We start from the raw sequence: 22,412 nt of genomic DNA on the forward strand, positions 1-22,412 counted from the left end.
AAAATATCTGATCTAGAAGCAGTGCCCATTACATAACGTTTTGGTGCAGACACAGAATGGTAGGTTAAACAATATTACAGTGTAATGATCAATTTTCTAAATCACTCAGTGAATTTCACAGAAGCTGCACGGTTTCATGCACCACTGAGCCCGAGCAGTTTTACATTGCAAGAATTACTAAGCATAACATGTGCAAAAAAGACATCTTCATGATTAGAAGTTGACACATATTCATGGATAAGAACAGATAATATAATGCAGGTCCACAGGCATAGCAAATAAAGTCAAGGTTCTCAATCCTAATTCACCGGTTAGAGAAATGCGGGATAAATGGGGCTGGGGGAGAGTACACTGTTCTCCTAGTGTAATTATGATCCATGGTTACACATCCTTCATCTACGCAAAAATAAATGTCTAGTCTTAATGCAAATGATGTTCATTTCGTCAAGATGCTAAGTTAGTACTATACTGATTACTACTGATTTCACATGAAATACCATGCATCCTGGCACATCACAGCTCAGTACTGCTACAAGAAGGGCATGAGGAAAAGCCATGCAGTTTGCAGATGCTTTCACCCAGAAAGGCAGTACAAACATGCTTTTCTATGATTTGCTTTGAACACTGGAGTGCTGTCAAACATACAGGAAATTAATGATCTATTTAAAATGTTTCCATTGGTGCTAGAACTATTTCTTTCCAGTCTGAAATGACCACTGCACTGGCAGCTTGTAGAACTTCTACAAAAGCTAGATAGTTTTATTGTTATGCACAAAATTGTTACATTACCTTCACTCCAAAGTGCTTGTTCTAGAATTAGCACTACATTTCCTACTAATTCACTTAGGAGCACAAGCTATTTCATCTATACCCTTGTATTAAGTCACTGTGCCAGTGCTTATCTGCACTGCTATGATTTGATTGCCTGTTTTTAACTAATGTGCAGTACAGAACCTCTGCCTTATCTGTACTAAAAACTACAATTCACCACCAGCATGAGTCAGTTATGTTTTGCTAGAAGGAGCTGCCCCAGAAGGCTCTCCCAGCAATGTCTTTGATCTTTTCCCGGTTGCAAACCCCTTCGGGCCACTCTCTCCCTTCAGGCTCCAGAGCCTGAGGCCAACACTGGGGAATCTCAGAGATTCACAGCATATTTGAAGGGGAAGGCCACTTCTCACCTATAAACTACTGTTTCCATAATTCGTGGCAAGCTCTTTTTTTTAACATCTTCCTCATTAGTCCTTCTGCCCTTGATTTTCCTATTGCCAGTTCCCTTTTTGCACTACAGCCCCACCATGTGAGAGGGCTATGACATTAACAGATGATCAGCTGAACTTGACCAAGATTCAACTTGTCTTGTAATGTTACTGCAGAACGCAATGCCCTTCCCTTCACTTCTCCGAATGCAAGGTTACAACACCAAAAGTCACACTGGGAGTACAGAACAGAGCACGCAAAAGCAGTCTTCAAGACTGCCAGAAAAAATGTCATTTGCATAACCAGTCATGGGGAAAGTGTTTGTCAAAAATGTACATCCTTCTCCTGATACCAGTCTGAAAATGCTAAAATATAAGCTGCTAAGCACTATCAGCAGCTGTGATTTGGCTGAAGGTACTTGAAAGGATAAAGAAATGTGAATCACTCACTTAACAGGTATCCCACATTGGTACAAAGGACTTCTGAAGCAGAAGTTTGTTGCTTAAGGCATTTTTATTATTTTCAAGACAGAAACTGCTTAATGACCATGTGGAAAATGCAATTAACTTCTCTGGTTTTATGACAAACAAAACCCCCAAATTTTAAAAAAGTAGTTTAAGCAACACAGATGAAGTTCCCATGTGATTCACTATTTTTGTGACAAGAATAATTGATAAAACAGTTAGAAAAGAAAGGCATTACAGTTTTTAGTGTGGGACTGGAGAATATGTTACAGTTACATTCTGTTACTCCCTTGCAAAGAAGTCAAACACAGGCTTGTTTTCACTTCAAAAATGATGCTCCAAGAAACTGGCAAAGATGCTCATGTATCAATTAATGAACAAGAACATCTGTTCTTTTTCAAGAAAGGAAAATACAGGAAAGGAAAAGGCACTTTTACCTCAAAGGAAGCCGAATGATTTTCCATCTAAAAAGTTATCTTTCCTTGAATGCCATGTACACACACTGGCAGTTTAGGGTCATTAAAGCTTTCTTTAAAACTGGAATGATGTCCACCATGTCTGATATGAACTACTACTATCCTTTGTCATTGCTATTAACTAGTGTTTTAAAACATTGTCTGCCACAAATAGAAGAAATTAATATAAAAAGTACTACAACAATATATCTAACAAAAAAAAAAAAAAAAAACAACCAAAACACACATAGCAAAAGTGAAGAAGTCTTTGCAGAAGCACACATTTAAGTCCTCAATATCTGAACATCTGGCAATGAAGCCATGAACAGTAAGTTGCTCTTGCACTACACATGCCAAATTCAACACTGGGGATCCAGACAACTCAAGAAAAGAAAATAATTACAATTTAACACCACTTGTAAATACCACCTGTAAGTCACAGGAATGTAACAAAAATAATGTATGTCTTGATGCTGACACACAAGATAACTTTTTATAACAATAAAGACTTTGGGTTAAATGGCATGAAGTGCAATTATAACCAAGTTATAATAAAAAATGAGAGCGACCATAACTATCTAATGCTTATTTGCTAAGCATTTATAACAAGCAGAACAGCATATACTGTAACTACCCTCATTTTTTTAATGCCCTTTGGTGACAACTCTGAAGCTGTGGATTAGCCGAGTTACACTGTCTGTAACCGAGCTTTCTCCTAGGAATACGCTTGATTTAACTAAACTGCAGGAACACAGTAAGTTGGGGTTGTTTGGTTGGTTTTTTTGGTGGTTTGTTTTTTTTTTTTTTGGGGGGGGGGGGGGGGGGGCACATCTCAGAAAGCCAACAAACTCGTAATTAGTGTGCCAGTGCAAAAATGTATAGAGGACTGATTTAACAACTGAGCTGGAGTCAATCCTACTGCAGTCTTAAAAATACCACATTTAGTTTACAAATAGTGAAACGCCAGCATGAGGAAAGATTTAAGAGAGAGGAAACAAGGTCATGCCCTATAGCCCAGTGACTGAAAATAAGGGACTGGACACGTCTAACACCTACTGCTTTTAATACTAAACATTTAGTGGCTTTCCACAGAAATGAATAGCCCAATCCCCAATTAGGACTCTTAAACCCAAGCTGTTCTACAAATATTAACTTCAGTTTTTTACCATATCAGCTTCAATGAACTTCATTTCCCACCCCTCAACCCCACAAAGAACCGGAAAAAAAGTACCCAAAGCCTCAAAAACATATTGAAGAAAAAAAAAATAATCCAGCCCTGCTTCACACCAGTGATGAATATTTTCTAAGTCCCTTCACTAGTATGTGTCAAGTAACTTTTTCCAGATACTTGATTATTTATTGTAAGGCTCAAACACAAAGTTAATGAGGCAATAAGATTAGATACTGCAACATGTTGAATCTCAATTTACACAGAGGTAAAATAACTTGCATTTTTCTTTCCAATAGCTCTGAAAAGTTACAGTATTTTCCTAACAGTTTAGGGAAGCAAGAATTAAGATGAGTCTTACTTAAAAGCCTTGAGACTTCCAGGTTAACATTTTCAACACAAAGCAAAGGAAAAATATATATCAGACAGAAAGTCAATGGAATGGTAACCTTGCTTTATAAGTACACACATAAGTACATACATAAAAGTTTTGAGCAATTATAGCATAAGGATACAAAAGAGTAAAAAAAGGATTTGATTTAGATGCCTTATTCTCTTGGGGGCAGACCAAGAGGACTTTCAGAAGCTGCCTTTACTGAAAAAGAATCTCTGTATTACATGTCTAGTTTTGTATTATAAATCTTTCCAAATGCTGCTTGTTTAGAATATGGTCAGCCAGGATATGGCCTCTGGATAATTCAGGCATGTAAAACACCTTCCGACCTCTGTAGTGTCTGTTTGGCCTATTCTGCCAATGAAAGAAACCAAACTTTATTTTACTTACTTCCACTCTTCAACATGTGCATTCTTAAACTGAGTAATTTTTTGAGTGCAATAACCTAGAATCTTACACAATTTTACTTTTTCCTCACTTAAGAAGGATCATAGAAACATCTGTTCATTTTTGAAGCTACCAGTATATGCAATATTTCAAACAGTAGCAGCAAGACAAGAAAAAACAAACCATCAAGTTCCCATAGGCTACAATTTCAAAGTTTCTTCTGATTTTTATCTCCTCATTGATAGGCAGAGAGGCCAAAGCATTCATCATACCTGCTCCAACTTCCTTTTCTTCTTCTTCAATGTTGTTTTTGATACTGTCATACTCCTCATCGATTGCCTGGTTGCCACGCATTTGAGACAGAATTCTCCGTGCTCTCTGAGTTTGGCCTTTCTGAATGAGCCAGCGGGGACTTTCAGGAAGAAATAAGAATCCAAGAAACTGTATTACTGCTGGAACAGCCGACAGGCCCAGCATGTACCTGGAAAGAAATAAAAATTTTAAAAATATAATAAATATTTAATATTTACCTACAAAAACATGCTATGAGCAGTTTCAGCTACTCAAGCTGTAATTTACTAATCAAACCCTCCCCGCCTTATATTCTTTATCACTGGAAATTAAGCTGGCAAGAATCATATTCTGCAATTATTTTAGAAAACAGGACCCTTGCTTTCAATTCCAGGAAATCTCAAGGACATGTTGACTATCCTGCCACCATTGACCCTACAGCCATTGGTCCCAAGGACGCTAAATCAGACTAAAAACCGTGAAACATTCTGGTATTTTGGAAACTGATAATCCCTTCAATAAAGATAAAAGAATGAACAGAAAGAGAAGACAAAGGCACAGAGAACAAATCGATACTGTGGATGGCAAAAATGAGACTGAAATCCTGCTGATTGTTTTACATACATTAAAAAAAAAACAAACACACACAAAACCAGCCAATGAAAAATGCTTAATTTGGTCAGTAATATTTATACACAGGTAGACGTGACCAAGGAATATGCCTCTTGTGTAAGGAGATGCCTGCTTTACTTTTCAAAATTCCTGACTACAAGCAGAAACATTTTTAAAAGTTCATTTCACCAGCACAGCAATTTACACCAGATCTTTGAAGAGTCTGCTTTTAAATTTTCATCCAGCTGGAATGTTAGGTTTTAAATTAAAACTGCATTTTAGATGCCTGGTGGGGACTACTATATACAGAAGTAAGACTAGTTCTCTACTCAACAGAGAATTACCACTGGCCAGAGAGTTATGCTTCCAGGGATGAGCACTGTCACCTGTGACAACACCCACAGATACCATGATTCCCGCCAGCTAAAATGGAGGAAAGGACTGTGGAAGACAAGCACTCTATCAACTGTCATGGGTGGTTCTGGTCTATAGACTTCTCATCTTTACATTCCTTCAGCAAAACACAAGAATAACAACAATTGCAGAACAATGTGTAATTTTGCTCTGCTGTTTAAATCTGACCTTTTCCCAATTGTGCTTCAGTGATATTTTTTTCCACTTCCATTAAAGACTTTAAACAGGGCAGGTGTCACCTGTACTTACTGCACCTATCACAGGTTTCACATCAGTGGCTATCATGATTAAAACAGCTCCAGAAACTAACCCTCAGACTGAATACTGAGGTAGTCTGTACTCATAAATAGGTTCACACCTTGACATCAATCAGGAGATTAAGGAGATTTCCTAACCTCTCCTCTAGCTTCTCTCTTCATACTCCAGGACACATGCTTTCACGCAGATAATTCGTCAATCTCTCACCTGGATGTTTTTATAAAGCATGCTATGAAATGAGAATGTTAATAGAGCAGGAAAGAAAACACAACCATAAACAGAAACATTGGTTCAAGGCAACAAACCAAATCCATTTTGGATTAAAATGGAAGATGACCTTCTTAGAGGCATCTGTAGATTTAACAAAGAAAAACATGAGCAATACAACACAGCAGAAAACTTGAGAATGGGAAAAGAACATCCAAGAGGTAACGCAAAGAGGATGACCATCCCAGGACGATAAGCATGCAGGCCACTCTTCCCATCCTTAAACTAAGCCCTCAAGTTCTTCCTAAAACCTAAATAGCAAAAATTTCCAAAGGTCATACAAGTAAATCTTGCTCTAGAAAGAAATCTGTGAGCAAGTCTCTTATTTTCTAACACTTTTAAGAATGGTATCTCATCTTAACATCATTAGTTAAAAAAAAAGCAGAAGAAAGAAAATAAATTCAAAACACAAAGCTTGTGAAAGGATTATTAGTTGAGTAGTCTTCATATCTAATATATCTAACAAGTGTCACTAATTCACTAATATTCTCATTCCTCATTCACTAATGTTCTCATTCATTACTGTCCTCATTTCTTCCTGTGCTCTTCCCTCTCCACAAACATTTTGGCAGCTGTATACAGAATCACCTTTACACATACACCATTGAAGCTCAACAAATTGTATATTCAATATCTGCATTAGAGTGGTATTTAGGAAGCATAAAAACATAAGAGATTGACAGAATACAGTGATTGTGGTTTTAAACTATGAGCAAAAGGATCTTTTAATGCATCTGAATAAACAGTTTTAGTCCTTTACACTCATATTACCTAATTTCTGCTCCTCCAAAGCCCCTCAGTCCCTTAAATGCAGCAGAGCCTTTGGAACAAAGCAGTTGGGTACCTGCAATCATCTTAGGAGGCAAAATCAATGAAGGCTCCTGAAAGTTCAATCCAGCCCGTTAAAGCTATCAGTTGGACTCTATTCTATTATCACAGGCAAGAGAAAAAAGAAATGTACAGAAAGTGCTCGCTCACTAAAGTTAGTTTCTAATCAACATGTTTCTGGTCAAAGTTGAGTACAAGGAGCGGGACAGAAGGAAAACGTTCAGTTAAGAGCATATGCTCATTGCAAGTTCAAGAGTTGTTGCAATTTTCACATCAAGCAATTTTGATAGAACCAATTTAGAGTAAAAGCATGCAATTTTAGACATTTCATGCAGTGAGCAAGCTTTCAGAAATCTAATATAGTTCTTTCCTATACAGAATACAAGACTCTCCATTCGGAGCCAGATGTCTAGCAGACCTGAAAAAATCCAGCATGAAATCTAATAAGTCTGCTGTAATATTTCTCCTTCTCAGACATACTGCTGCAATACTATTAAGATGGTATTAGCAGAGTTTATAAAGCTAATCTGACAGAAGAGTCAGGTTAAATCTTTGTTTTCTTTTTAATTTAATATCTAGCATTTCCAAGAACAAGCAGAGCCAAGAAAAAGTAAAGTTCCTTATTGTTTTTTGTAGCACTCCAATACTTAGCCATTCAGTCACTAAGAGCTACAATAATTTCTGTAATTTTTCTTCTTATACATGATGACTCAGGAGTGAACATCTGTGATTTCTCCCCATGCGTTTGCTGGCCGCTCTTTCCAGGTGACAGACCATCTGTACTCTTCCCTGCTCAGTCTTAAATTGCAGTAAACTAGCCGAGGACAGACAAGTACACAATCCCCAATTAACGGCTCCAGCATCACAGCTGAGAATCCTCAGATACCTCATCACTAGCATAGCCTCAGTTTCTGCCCAATGCACTGTCAACAGTTTCTCTTTCTCTCCACTCAAGCCAGCAGAACAGTACTTGGCATGTACATAAAACACAGCATTATTGCCTTAGCAGAAGTTATCCACCATGAGCCAGCAGGCTTCAAGAAACAATTACTCCTCACTATTCAACACACCAAGCTGAATCTGGAAGACTGCGACCACCAACACAAGAAAGCTACAAACCAGGAATAGCAATGGATCACTAAAAGAGTCATGCAACTGGAATGTATGATATTCTGGACATCAGAAAAAAAAAAAAATTCACAGAAAGAGTGGTCAGACAGTGGAATAGGCTGCCCAGGGAGGTGGTGGAGTCACCATCCCTGGATGTGTTTAAGGGTTGTTTAGATGAGATGTTGGGGGATATGGTGTAGGGGAGAACTTTGTAGAGTAGGGCTGATGGTTGGACTTGATGGTCGGACTCGATGGTCCCAAGGGTCTTTTCAAACCTGAATGATTCTATGATTCTATGACATAAAAGAAGAGGCTGAGAGAACTGGGTTTGTGCTGCCCAGAAAAGAGATGATTAGGAGGAGATCTAACTGCATCTTTCACAACTGAAAAGGAGCTCAGAGAAGATGGAGACAGACTCTTCTCAGATGTAGACTGTGAAAGGACGAGTCAATAGTGACAAGTTGCAATAAGAACTCAGATCAAATATGAGGGAAAGCAATTCTTCACAGTAATAGCGATCGAACATCTGAACAAGTTGTCTCAAGAAATGGAAATGTCCATCACTTTTGAAAAGTCATCATCTCACACAGTTCTGATCAAACACCCAAACTCAAACCTACACAAACCACAGGTTCTAGGTTTTACTTTTAATTTTTTCAGTTCAGATAGGTTAAAAGGCCTTAGTTACCAGAGTAGTTTATTTTTTGTTCCAAACAGAAGAATAAGTTATACCAATGCAGAAGTTCTTAGAACAGTTCTGCAGCATTTCAGTGGGTGAGGGCCTCATTTCTATTTAAGGTATACTGGCATATCAAAATATCAGTGTTTTACAAAAAGATTAAATCTACATATTGTCTTCCACCGAATCTTCTACTTTAGCTAAATATATTTATAAAGTAACATACCAAAAGATGGTTACTTATGTGTAACAAACTGGAATTATATTTTTCACTTAAATAATCATTTACATAACAAATACACTTGTCAATCCTGTGTTACTGCTTGATTTGGAAACTGATACATCCTATACCAACATGCCAGCTCTTTGATCTTTTCCAAAGAAGACTAGAAGTCTGCTTTTCAGCTGAAAAAAAATCAAGCTTAGTTTACCCGAACAATTAAATAAAAACCACAGTTCCAATAAGATCAATACTTGTCAGATACTGTTAGCTTGTATTTTTCTTCCAATAGGCTAGTATTTACTGAAACACATCGATTACAAACACATCCTTGCCTCCTATGTGTCAGAAAAAACACAGATTTACATCCACAAAAGCTTCCCCCAGATGAATCCCTAACCACTGAATTAAACTGAACTCAAAAAATCTGCCTAAACAAAGTGAACAACGCCTCTAACCACAACAGTGACTCAGAGCTTCATTTCTAAATAAGTATCTTTACTTGTCCATTCCTCCCACCCAGCCCCATGCATAGGGAGCCATTACATGAGCAAATTATTTAGGCTAAAAGTTAATTTTAAGTAATAAAGCAACTACTGAATAATAGGCATTGGGCATCAAACACTGCAGTTTGTATTTCACTTAGAAATGCATTACTGCGTGCCATTAACTTTTCTCAAAATTAAGCATATTTCTTTAACTGCAGAAAGAGAGCAGCAATCCTATAAAACCAGGTTTTTCTTTCAGTGAAGGCTGTTTCTCAGTTCTCCATAAGTGGACATATAGTCTGCCAGAGAATGCAGCTGCATTATAATGAAAAGATCATCAAACGTTTCATGTAAAAATGCAAAACGCTATTTTCATTTGAGCTCAAGTAACCAATGCATTTTCAGAAAGCACAAATCAGAGGTACAACTTAAAAATTAAATTAGAATTAAAATCAGCATGAAGCGACCTTTTTCTTAAGGTCAAAATGCGACCTCTTTTTAGAAAAGAGGCAAAGGAAATAATCACATGGACAAAAATTAAAAACCTCAAACTTCTTGAATCTTCAGACATACACAAATTAAACCCTAGATTCAATAAGAAAACATTGACTTTTTTGTTTTAATTCATATTTCTTTACATACTATAAAAAGATCAGCTACCAAGTTCTTTAATGCACCAAGTCCTAAATTAGTTGTTCCTATCCTAAAACCTCAAACATCAGCGCACCCAGAAATCCCTATTCAGATCCATTTGAAGCCAGAGAACATAATAATATTTGTTGCAAATTTTGGGGGGTGGGAGGAGGAACCTTTAAATTAGGATTTACAAATAGCAAAACAATTCCAGGCTGTAGCAACAGGAGTCAAAGGCCCTACAACAAAACACCTTGCCCAAGAGTGTTTCAAAAGAAAAGCACACACAATTAAGCACAAGTTTCCAGAAATTGGGATGTACAGTGTAAATTATTCCTCCTACACATTTCTGTTAATTATTTTTTCAAGTCAGAACTGCAAGTAAAATACCAAGCCACTGAAATTTCTCATCTCTCTCTCATATGACACATCACTATGAAGACAGTAAAGATAGCTGCAGTCCAGAAACACTTCACGGTGTCTACAGGAAAAACATAATATCCAGAAAGTAAAGTGAAAGATATTCATATTATTCTATAACCTAAACTTTTAACTATAAAGTTATGCTACAATATTCTTCAATTCTGATTGGATTGCTACTGCTCAGATTAAGAACATTCAAAATATACTCCTATTTTGTGCATATAGCATCATGCTCACTGGAAATTTGCCTTTTGAAAAAATCAGCATGTAATTATTCTAAATGCAAAAGGCAAGCTACTATCATAAACATCATGACAATCATTCAAGCTTGTTGATGCATATTTACTGCTCATCCATTTTAAAGTTTAGTAAAGTCAAAAAAACCCTAAGCATACTGTGAATACTAAACCTAAGTGAAAGCAGTGTGGATATCATTTAGCAAGAGTTAATTATTGAAGTTCCATTTCAGTATATAGCTTTACTACTTTATATGTAAACTCCATTTTACCAAGAAGAATTATAATAGCCGTCAACCAAATCACAACCATGCCAGTTTGGCTTTTAGCAAGGAAGACTCACAAACCTCCATCCATCCTTCGCGAGGTAGCTGAAGATTCCATCAACAACGCTTGCAAAAAACTGCCCTCCAGTGATGAACAGAGTGTTAATGGTGACTAATCTGCCTCTTAGGTGCGGTGGAGCAACTTCTGCGATGTACACTGGCACAGTCATAGATGCTACACCTACAAGAATAAATTCAATTACAGTTATAAAATAGAAAGAGATACTACATCCCTTTTTCATCATAAAATATTATATCATTTAAATGGAACAAGCTGGAAGAATCAGATTTCCAGGTTCTGAAAGATTAAAAGAAAGAAAATATACCTAATGAACTCTAAAAGCATATCAAGCAAATGGGCACACACACTGGATGCTAGCAGCTGTACTGCAAGTTCAAGGTTTGATGTAATGATACAAGGAATAACTCACTTCAATTCACACTGCATGTAAACATATTTATAGTTTTGAAACAAAAAGATGCTATGTTCCAAAAGAAAAAGATGCTACAATCCAAGTAAGCACACGTAAGTAAAATCACTAACTGAAGATGCCAAGTGTTCACAGCTCTGAGTTTAAACAGAACTTTAGCATGGTTTCCACCTCCAAGAAAAAACAAGGCCAAGCATTATTATTCTCATTATTATTATTATACTTCATTACTGCTATATAGAATGAATTGTTTCTTGACTTCCTTGATGGTTTCTTGACTTGGTTTAAAAGTATTCCATATGCAGTGGTAAAAACTCTACTGCCATAAGGAAGCAAAGACTGAAGCCAAAGCACAGCTGCCTTTTATGCTGTCTTAACACTGGTAGTATTTCCTATGAATTATGCAATGGCTCTAAATGAGACATTTGTGCAAAAGACAGAAATGCCCTGTGGAACAGGGTGGAACAGGTCCAAATCCACCAAGAAAGTCACACTCTCATTTAAAGGAAATTTATAGCCCTGTTTCCTTAAGAGAACCAATAGTGACAACCAACATTAACTCCTTTTGTAGATAAAACTGGAAGTACGTTGGCGGCACACACACAGAAATACATTTTGACTGTGCCAGCTGAGATACAACTTGAGCAAGCACGGTGAGCATGGCCGAGCAGCAGCAGAGAAGTCACACCTTCCAGCTGGGGCAGCTCCACCAGGTCCACACTGACAGCCCCACACCAGCATGGGCCAGTGCTGCATCCCCAGCAAGAAACGGCATCACCTGAAGGCGTGCACATGGCTCCTGAAGCACAGCTATAGCTCCTGGCTCGTCATAAAATGGCGGAGGCTTTGGCTGGCGCCCCGCTGCTTGGCTGACTCACCGAACTAAAAGCACAAAATCATCTTTAGCAACAAGGTTAGCCTGACAGAACTGCTGGGAGCCTCCAAAAAGCTTGAGTGAGGAATATAGATTGTTTAATAATAAAATGGCATCAGAAGATCTTTTGTTACAATAGGTAAACACTCGCAGCAGCCTCTCAGCATGATAACCCAGTTCCCAGCAGAGCCTTCCGGGACGTGCCAGTGCTGCCTCCTCCTATTGACTGAGCAACCCACATGGAATAAAAAAACCCCACTTAAAAGTGTCAGGGGGAAAAAAAAAAAAATCATTAAAAATTTATTCAACCATTTTTCAAAGCCAACCAGAATGCACCATAGAAAAAAGCATTCAAATAGCTCTTCGCATGTTTGATAGAGAGGCAAATTTTCAAACACAGTCCACCGTTGGGGATATTTCTCTCACATCTTTCACATCAGCATTTGAACTAATTACAACTGAAGCAATGGAGATAGCATGCATATAAAGGAAAAGCCTGTATGGGAAATCATAGGAGTACATTCACTTTCTTCAAACAAAAGCCACTGAGGACCACAAGGCAGCGGCTCATGCTGGGGTGGCAGGGAAGGGCCCTACAGCTGCAGCGGCCCTGGCCTGGGGAGGCCAGGCCTTCCCACTCCCCTGACCTCCCCTCTCCCTCAGACATGCCACTTCACACCCTCATGCTCCTTTCCTCTCTGCGGCATGGCCATCTTCCCATCACCAGGACAGGCCTGGCAGGACACCCAGTTCTGCGGGGCCAGGCCCAAAGCCCAGTGTCACAGTCTCTGCCAGCAACAGGCAGCAGAAACCTAGGAAAGGCTCAGCAGCAAAACCAGCATCGAGTAATTCCCCTGCTACACCCTAAATAAGCTTCCAATAATTGCCAGGTTTGGAAATTCATGACTCAATGGACCCAACACTTGGTATCTCTAGAGGGTTTTTTTGAGGCCATTCATTCTTTGCTCTCTGCTACTCTATTCAGGCCGATCATCACTAAAGAGCCATGGAAACACAAAAAAAAAAACAGAAAAAAAAAAGAAAATAAAAAAGTCTGCTTGGTAGTGGCTATTTTATCATTTGGCACCTTCACTGCTGTTTGCAAGAGTAACGTGGAAATGAGAAAAGATGAGCAGCAGGAATGAAATGAGAGATCAAGCCCTTCAACATGGAGATGACAGGTATAGAAACAGAATGGGGTCTTGCCATAAATACAGTGAAGAAAAATACAGTTGTGTTTCTGCCTTTCTGGGGACAGAAAGAGAAAACTGACTTTACATCTTTCTCTTGGAAGCTACTGAAAGTCAGTCCCTATTAACAGCTTTAGAAAAATAACACAGTCCCAAGCAATGTTATTGAAATGTAAAAGTTATTGAAATAGAATCATCTAGTGAAGCTAATTTGAGAAGACGGCAATATCTATATGTGGATTTCACTGCAAAGCAGTTAGAAAGATACGCACAAACAAAACCAATATATGCTTTGTAAGAAGACTAGTTTCCCTCCACCCCCTTCACCTCTTAATGAAGACTGGTTTTACACAGGATCTGCATGTTTTAAACAAGAGAAATCTTGTTCAAAACATGCCAGCCAAGTCTGCTTCTCAGGCATCCAAAACACAGAGCCGCACCACTGATAAGACCAACAGCTACCACTAACATTCAGCACATACCATCAGTCCCGGGATTCTGCTAGAACCACCATTAGCCCCAGCTAAGTCAAGACAACATTTACAGGTGAAACTAAAGTCTGATGCTGTAATGTTAAGGGTACTGTGAAGGTTAAAGTGCATTTGTAAAGTATCTTGAACTCATCATAATTGACGTAAAAAATATCTAGCATACTAATACTTGAGTATTAGTTCAAAATCACACAGGATTGTTTAGATTGACAGGGACATTTGGAGATCTTCTAGTCCAACCCCTGTTCAAGCAGAGTCAGCTGGAACAGGTTTCCCAGGACCATGCTCAGTTAGATCTTGACCATCTTCACAGATGGATCTCCAACCAAAATGATTCTGTAATTCTGCCACTTCCATGTCAGCTTTCTCACCCTGAGACTTTCCACAATGTCACTGTCAAAACCAGCCTTTTTGACTTTGTACCTTACTCCCTCTGCTGGGTTTCCCAAAACTTCAAAACATCCAAACAAAAACCTCAGTTCAGAAGATAAAATTATGTATTTCCAGTTATCATTTAGATATCAAAACATATGCTTTGCTAGTTTAAGCTTGAAACAGAGTGCAGCAGGAGGTTTCAGGGAATGGGAGGAGGCAATCAGGAAAGCCTCCCCAGTTTGTTTGGCTGCCATGCAGCAACCATTCATGCACAAAAGCAAAGTTCTTTCAAAAAAAAAAAAAAAAATCAGCAGGAGTAAAAAAAGGCTATTCTGAAACAGATCAAATTAAGGAAAAAAAATCACACCACTTTAGGGAAATAATGTTTTTGATTCTGTAATGTTATTTACATTACAGATTTGCTTTCAATTGCCTTTTGAATGCATCAATGTTCTGCAGACTTCCCTCCTCTAATTTCAATTTAAGACACACTAGAACATAGAAGAGTAAGTTCTTGTGAAAAGGCACAGTCAGAAGCAAGGCATTAAATGTTAATCAACTACGAAAAATCTCTGAAATATATAACCACTACCCGTTATAGAGTTATTTTAATAGCTAGATATCAAATAAATTTGAAAACAAAGAACCGCTTTTCTAGCAAAAAAATACGGCTGCAATGGAAACTTTCCTTAATCTTTCATATGAGAATGTTTTCATTTACACTTAGATGACATTTTCTAATACACACTCACTGTTAAACTGCTCACTCAAATAAAAGATTCTTGCTGCAGGCAAGTATATTACTACCTAACTAATAAAGCTGGTAAGTGACAAGATGTGAGGAGAAGAAAATGAAAACAATTACCTTGAAATCTGTCAGAGAAAGTTTAAGCTCTACATTGTGCACCACAGATATGAAATTTGAAATGAGAGATGGCAAGCCCAATCTTTATCCACTTGAGTAACCATGGCATTAACCTTCTGCCCTCATTAAAGAATATAGTTCATAAAAAAAGGTAGTAGAAAGTTTCTTAAATTTAGACCACAAGATGCACCTAATTATTATATGGGAAGCATTAGATGACACAATGGACTGAAACCATCATATTAATGCTTTTTCACTTCTAAGATCACTTAGGAGACTAACTGTTAGAGCTGCTACTGTAATCTGCAGACTTACCATTGGAAAGCAGAGACAAGAGAGTGCACAGCTCAATTTTAAGACAATCAATAGAAAGCAGGTGTGAAAAGGCATCACACATTACCATCCAGAAAAGTATGAACATGTAAGCATTATAAAGAATTCATTAAGATGTTCAGGAATGAAGTCAACAAACCTACTGACATGAAGGAGAACTCCTATGATCATTAGGCGAATTAAAAATATATTTCTAAAAAGTGAGGTTACGGTAGCAAAACAAAAGGACTAAGGGAAGAACCCAAGTTCTTGTTTATAAAAAGCATTTGGGTATAAATACTAGGAATAATTTTAAGGACTCCTTGCAAGATCAGATGGATATAAATGTATCCTGTTAAGGACTTCCACTACAGCTCCAGCTGTGTGTCTAGCATATATGAGGGAAGGCGCATCATAAAAACAAAAGAGCAACAAAAGCTGGAGACAGGATATTGAATGAGATGCACTTTTACTTCTAGCATAATAAAATAGCTCTAAGGTAGCAGGGATGTGTCAGTCATTTCACTGATGTCAAGCAATAACCAATCGTCAGGAGCAGCAAAGACACTGAGAAGGATTCCTGACAATTTTTGGTTGTTGCTGTTTAGATTACTACCCAAAAGATTTGTAAGAACAAGAGATAGGCGACAAGAACTAGGTAACTTTAAAAAAAACCAAAACAAAACAAAAACAAACCTCACACAACTCAATCAGCCTTTCATGCTTAGGAATAAAGAGGGCTGATGGTTAACTAGAAGTGCCAAGGAGGCACATCCAGGAGTTGGTGTCTCTTTGCATCATGGTTCTGTTTCTCCTTCTGTCCAGCTCGTGCTGACCATTTGTATCAACACCAGGTAAACCAGGAAAAACAACCAGATAAAAGGATATCCATGTGCTCTTTAAGGGATTTGTATCACCTAGTTCCCATTAACAGTCCAAAATCAGAAGATCAAAAGCCTGTACTGGACCACAGGCAGGACTGTGTACAACAGAGACTGGCCTGAACTGCCACATGACTCCAGACTGTCCAGTTGCAAAGTAAAATCAGGATGTGAAATAATCATAAAAAACAAAAAGCAAAGATATCCCTGATCCTATTTCAGAGTACAGGAACTGAGCCATTTATCTCTATTAACAACAAAGAACATTCACAGCTTATTACAGAAATTGTATTGCTATGAGTTCCAAATTAAGAGGCAAGAACAGAAGTTACTAAAACATTTCCTTTCAGGAGAACACTCATAAGAATGAGATATTCTTCACTAACATATAAAGTTGTACTGAGATACTTAACTGAGGTAATAGCTTTTTTTCACATATCTTAGAATGACCTTGTAAATGCAAATTTTTATTAAAATGTTAAACTTTAATGCAACCAACTTGATGTTTGTGTGGTTTGTTCTACTTGTAAGCACTCCAATCAGCTTTAGCAAGTGATTCCACAGACAGAGGATTTGTGGACACAACCTGGTGAAAAAGCAAGTTTATGGCAAAGAGAATCAGGAATTAAATATTAATAAACAGCTTAATAGAGGTTGTTATGTTATGAGAAACTTTGAATACAAGTTCAATGTTTGGTTGTTGTTTGGGTTTCGTTTTTTTTTAATTAAACAGTAAATTCCAAAGGGCGCAGGGGGAAACTTGACAAGCTACAGCTGAATGCCAGGCTGATGTTTTCTTCCAGCAACTTTGCAGGACATCTGATAAACTTCTTACATCTTGGATATTGCATATGCAATCTAAATTTAGTGTCTTGAAACTCTATTGATCCCAGAAGTACATGAGATTATACAAAGTGACTTTCATCAAGTATTTATTTCAGTTGTGTTTCCACAAATGATAAGGTTTTTACTTCTGACAAAAATGGCATTCCTGTCAACCGATAAGTTTAGAACATTGCTCACATCTGAGTAGTAATATTCAAGAGGATATGGGCAGCACACGGGTTAACTTTTTGAAAGAAGTGACAAGTTCCACAATAATTGTATATTCTTTACTGTCAGTCTAAAGAAGAATCCATTTCAATAGTTTGTGGAGAGAATGTCAGCCATTGACAAAATAGATACATTTTAACTGCAAAGGATATTTATTTTAAAAGACCCTTAGCTTTCACAAACACACACATAGGAGCTACCATCAACATTTCCATTCTACAGACAACTCCACAACATATTTTAATTATACCGCTCAACCTAAACAAAAATGAAGCCTTTTCATTGTCTTGTAGAATCCTTTTCTGCTGTTACAGTTAACACTTCAGCATTCAGTAAGACAGTCAACCTAAGGGGATATTAGAGTGCCTCATTAAACATGCTAATAGAAAATACTTGAGAAAGCACTGCATTTGAATACTGTTCTAGTACACTAACCACTAGCAGATAAAGCTGAAATCTTCACTGAAGCATCTTGTATTTGAGTGTGAACATCAGGGGACAGCTCAAGTCTCCTCTGCTATCTAGGCTTTCCACCCACTGCACATATCTAGTAAAGGTATCATTAGCAGTTTAGAACTGGTTACTGAAAGTTATTTCAAGGATGACTGGCGGCACACTTTCCCATTTCAATTTCTCTCCTACAACCGATTAGAAGTCCATTTCTTAACAGTGACACTGCTGTACTCAGCTACAGCAGAGCACTGAAATATATAAGGGCAGTAGGATAAACCACTAGCACTAAAACCACATTGCTTTGTGAGAACGATCACAGTAATGGGCAGATTTAGATGAATCTCCTCTAGAATGAAGGTCCAAAGTCAGCAGAATTCATTGAAGTCTTGAATTTTATTTAAACACAAATTATTACATCAGAGATGATTCATCATAGTTAAATAATCTGTACTGTTGAACATCTAATACACAAAATAACAGCAGATCTTTACATTCCTATCTAGCCACTAGCCCAACCAGAGTGACCAATATTATAATTAGTGCCAAAAACTTCCATTACTATGTGGCATCCAACCATGAAGGAGTCCAAGGCCCAGAACAATGTGAAGAAAAATAACTGAAGCTTCTCACTTGTTGATACCGTTTCAAATTTACAGATCATATCCTAATGAGCCTGAATGAATAATTCCTTGTGTGGACCACGACAAGGTTTTTCCACTGTTGTGTGTATCAGCAAGAATCAAGAACACAAAATCCCTCTTTGCCTAAAAAACCCTCAAACTGCATCCACTAGAAATATCTACAACTGCCATACTGTAAATGCAACCCCCCCAAAAGATAGCATTTGCCTTTGCAAATTCCATTATGCACAAAAGTAATTTCACATTTCACACTCTCCCTTGATCTGAAGATACAGATGCAAACCCAGCTCATAAAAAAAAATTGAGGCCAACACAGAATACAATTCCTGTATAATGAAAGAGCTAAGACCTTTCTCTGACATCTCCAGAGCAGTATCTTGCAAGAAGAGCATAAGGAAACCACATACCATAGTAGAGACACATGAATATTCAACATCTTGTGTTGTAATCAGGAAGGGACTATTCATCACAGTACTTATTTCCTACACTGAAATTCTGCAAGCCAAGGAATCTTTTTAATCTGGAAACTGGGTGGTTACGAAATGGGAAAAAGTAAGCGAGCCATATCTGAGGCAAGATAAACAAGAACCTACCATGTACAGGCCAGAGCATGAAAATGTATTAAAATAAAACTTAACATACTCAGTTTATTAGAAGAAAACTTAGTTTAGCAAAAACTTGAAAACATACCAAAAAATCTGCAGGAATCTTTAACAACACACAGGCAGTAAATAAAAAGATATTACCCACAGCCAGAAAACTGCAGGCACTCAGTTCTACCAAGCAACATCCCATTGTAGAGGAAGATACAAAACATGCCACAATCTGTGGACACTGAAAGAGTAAGAAGGAGAGCTAGGGGGGAAAAAAATGCTAATTGTCTGGGAAAATTGTCAAACAGTAGGAACAGAAAGAGAATTTCACATGAAAGCAAACAGAACTGAGAAAATTTTTAAGGTCAGATGAAAGTAACTATTTGTAAGTGTTAAAACCGCTTTAACTGTAGGGTCCTACTCAACCTCAGCCCCAACGTTAGTATTATACATAGAATAATAACACATTCTCATTTTGGGAAGAGAATTTTAAAAACAAATCATTTTTTCTATCCAAAATTATTTTAAGATTATCCAAAGTTACAGAAATCCAAAAACATCTTAAGAGGAAATTTACTTTGAGTGGCAAAGTCAGAAGAAGAGAGTGAGATTTAATTAACCATTAATAATCAAGCTAAACATCCAGAAAATTTGAAGCAAAGATCTTTGCAACTGTCTGAAGCATACGGCATGCCTAGCAGTACAGATGTCAGATCACAGTTTATACTTCCCAGCAACCCAGAATTAGATACCCATATTCAGTCATTCGTTATGGCCAGCATATATCACTTTTAATCCAGGTTGTGAAACACCCGGTCAGCCCTCTCCCCACTCAGGTGCCCTAGTTCCTACTGAGGCACCTCCTTCTCACAGCGTGCCATACTGGGAACCTGTGCTTGTAGTTCATGGCTGCAGATCCCATTCCAGGAAGCTGGCATGTTTAAACCAAGTTACTCCCTTCATGCTGCCCAAATCTATGCACAGATCTAGCTTTAATATTTACCCTGGTTCAGGTTACTTAGAAACATTAAGAATGGTTCCTAAAAGATCCAGCTAAAAGACAGCATCACAAAAAAGTAACAGCTGAACTGGTAATTAAAGAAGCTAGCTCACTGGTGACAGTTTCTTCAAAACATATAAACAAAGTAATTGCTTGCTAACCTCCATCTACATTTTTTCACTAAGCAACAGAGTTTAAAAGTCTTTTTTTGGGTCACCTACACAGCTATCAATTAGCAACTTTCAACACTGAAATGTATTTTCTCCTTTGTCTAAAGTAATCCAAACAGGAGCAGATGAATTATTTCTGGAACATCATTTTTAGGACACCCTAAACAGGAAAAACTTGTTCTCAAAAAGTGCGTGTGTGTACATAGGTATGCAGAGGAGGGAGTATCACTAATTTTCAATATTGAATTTGCTATGGTTCCCTCTACTTGAAAGCTACCAGGAATTGTGAAGAAGTGCATTTCTGAACTGTATAAAAATACACGATTAACAATCAGTCGTAGAAGCGACTAAAAGCTACCAAAAGCAACTAGTAAAAAGTCCTACTTTGTTTTGTTTCTGAATTAATTTTGATCAAGCACTATTTGCAAAGATTCAATGAACTTAACAAGCTGTGGAAGATCTTTGTGAAAAAGTGAAGTAGCACAGATTTTTATACTACTCAACGCAACCTTTATTTTTACCGCATTGCAAAAGCTTCTCACTTCAGAAAATGAGAGCATTTTATTTCTTTCACTTGAAAACTACAAATACAGCAGCTTGCTTCATAACAGCTTGTATCAACACAAGCACTGCTTAATCTACTTTAAAAGTGAAGCTTTTAATTTAAAAAAATAGTAATTGATACAAGCAGTGTTTGCTGTAGACATTCTTTAGCACATGCAGACTATGCCCTATATATTCTGCTTGCTTACATGTAGGCCAAGTTCACTTGCCTGTTTTTCCAAGTCCTGAGGCAGGCACAGCCAAAGATAAGGAGTTACTTCTCCAACCAGTGGCTCATCCCTTTCCAGCAAGGCAGCAGATCAGGATGTGTATCCACATCTCATCTACTCCATTTCCCATTCGAGACTTGATATGGTGGCCAATGTGGACTTGTGCTAAGGCATGAGATCACAATAAGCACTGAGTGGCTGAGGAGTGACCATCCAGCCCTTTCTGCTGACTCAGCCAAGCAAACAGCAATTTCCAGCAGGGAAATATGGTTTTATATTGGCCCAGAAAGATCTGGTAGGACACACTTGCATAGCCATTCACATATGCTAGAAAGCCGGCATTATGAACACTGCAACCAGTACATGGTTAAAAAACCAAACAAACAAAAACCAAAAAAATAATCTTGCACCAAAAACCCCACAACAGTTGAATGCTTCAAGGATTAGTAAAGATCTTCTGTACAGAGAAATTTTATATTCAGAGGACAAGAGTAATGATTTGAAAGCTAAACATAAAATGAACACTCTATCTTTGCACTTTTCTTTATAAACCACTTTTTTCTTATCTAGTTCTATTACAGTGATGTTTTTCCCAACTTACAATAATTCTAAGTGATATTTTAACAAATGTGAACCAGCATCTCCAACTAAGAAGTAACATGGTATTCCCTGTGCGTCTTTCTACAAGGGCAATTATTAAAACAGTTAAACAAGTTAACTGTTCTGTAAACTGCTTTAGCTTTCACTGAATTAGCCGGAAGTCCAGCAACTAACTCCAAACATGCAGCTTAAAATGAAGACAAGCAGAAGAATGCATTTTCTTACCTACGACTTGCCATTAATTAAAAAAATTCATCCAGTAAATCTAATCTCATTGAAACTTAGTATTTTCAACAAAAACTATGGAGTAATATTGAATGTGTTCATTTGCTATTCTGGAAAGCCATTCAGAAAAACACTGTCTGTCTAGCTTACATTCCCAGTAAATTTGTTCTTGCAATGTGTAAATACATTGCAACCATCAATACAGAAAACTATATTTTGATACAAATTTAGTTATGCACTTGTGCAAGAAACAGCATGACTTGTAGGAAGACAGGTGTCAGTTATATGGTTTTATAATTATTGCTCTAAAAAACAAACAAAAGCTCTGTAAACATTTTACAGCCCAAGGCCTAATCTTTAAAAATAGTTTTCAATTATATTATTATAATGCAAGTAGCATTCATGACAGTAATGTAAGTAATGTAAGTATAACTATCATTATAATGAAAATATACAAGTCCCAGTGACTGCTCAGTTTCTTTCTATGCTAGAGGTTTCATACACAAACAAGTGCTGTGTCTACACAATCAAGACACAAACAAGACTGTGTCTACAAAAACAAGTGATCCACGTAGAGATGATAAAACACATTTTTTTGACCATATGAAAAAATAAATGGTGTCTATATTTGCCGT

General features: G+C 37.5%; 1 protein-coding gene across 1 annotated transcript in view; it reads right to left on the minus strand.

Moving 5' to 3' along the window:
* Window positions 1–22,412, minus strand: part of SLC2A13 (solute carrier family 2 member 13) — a 165,763-nt gene that overhangs the window by 123,607 nt on the left and 19,744 nt on the right. The window contains exons 2-3 of the mRNA XM_074903291.1: window positions 10,872–11,031; window positions 4,338–4,546 (exon numbers count right to left, since the gene is read on the minus strand). Coding sequence (XP_074759392.1) covers window positions 4,338–4,546; window positions 10,872–11,031 — 369 coding nt within the window. The remainder of the gene's footprint in view (window positions 1–4,337; window positions 4,547–10,871; window positions 11,032–22,412) is intronic.

The sequence above is a fragment of the Athene noctua genome, chromosome 3 (assembly GCF_965140245.1).
Source record: "Athene noctua chromosome 3, bAthNoc1.hap1.1, whole genome shotgun sequence".
Lineage (NCBI taxonomy): Eukaryota > Metazoa > Chordata > Aves > Strigiformes > Strigidae > Athene > Athene noctua.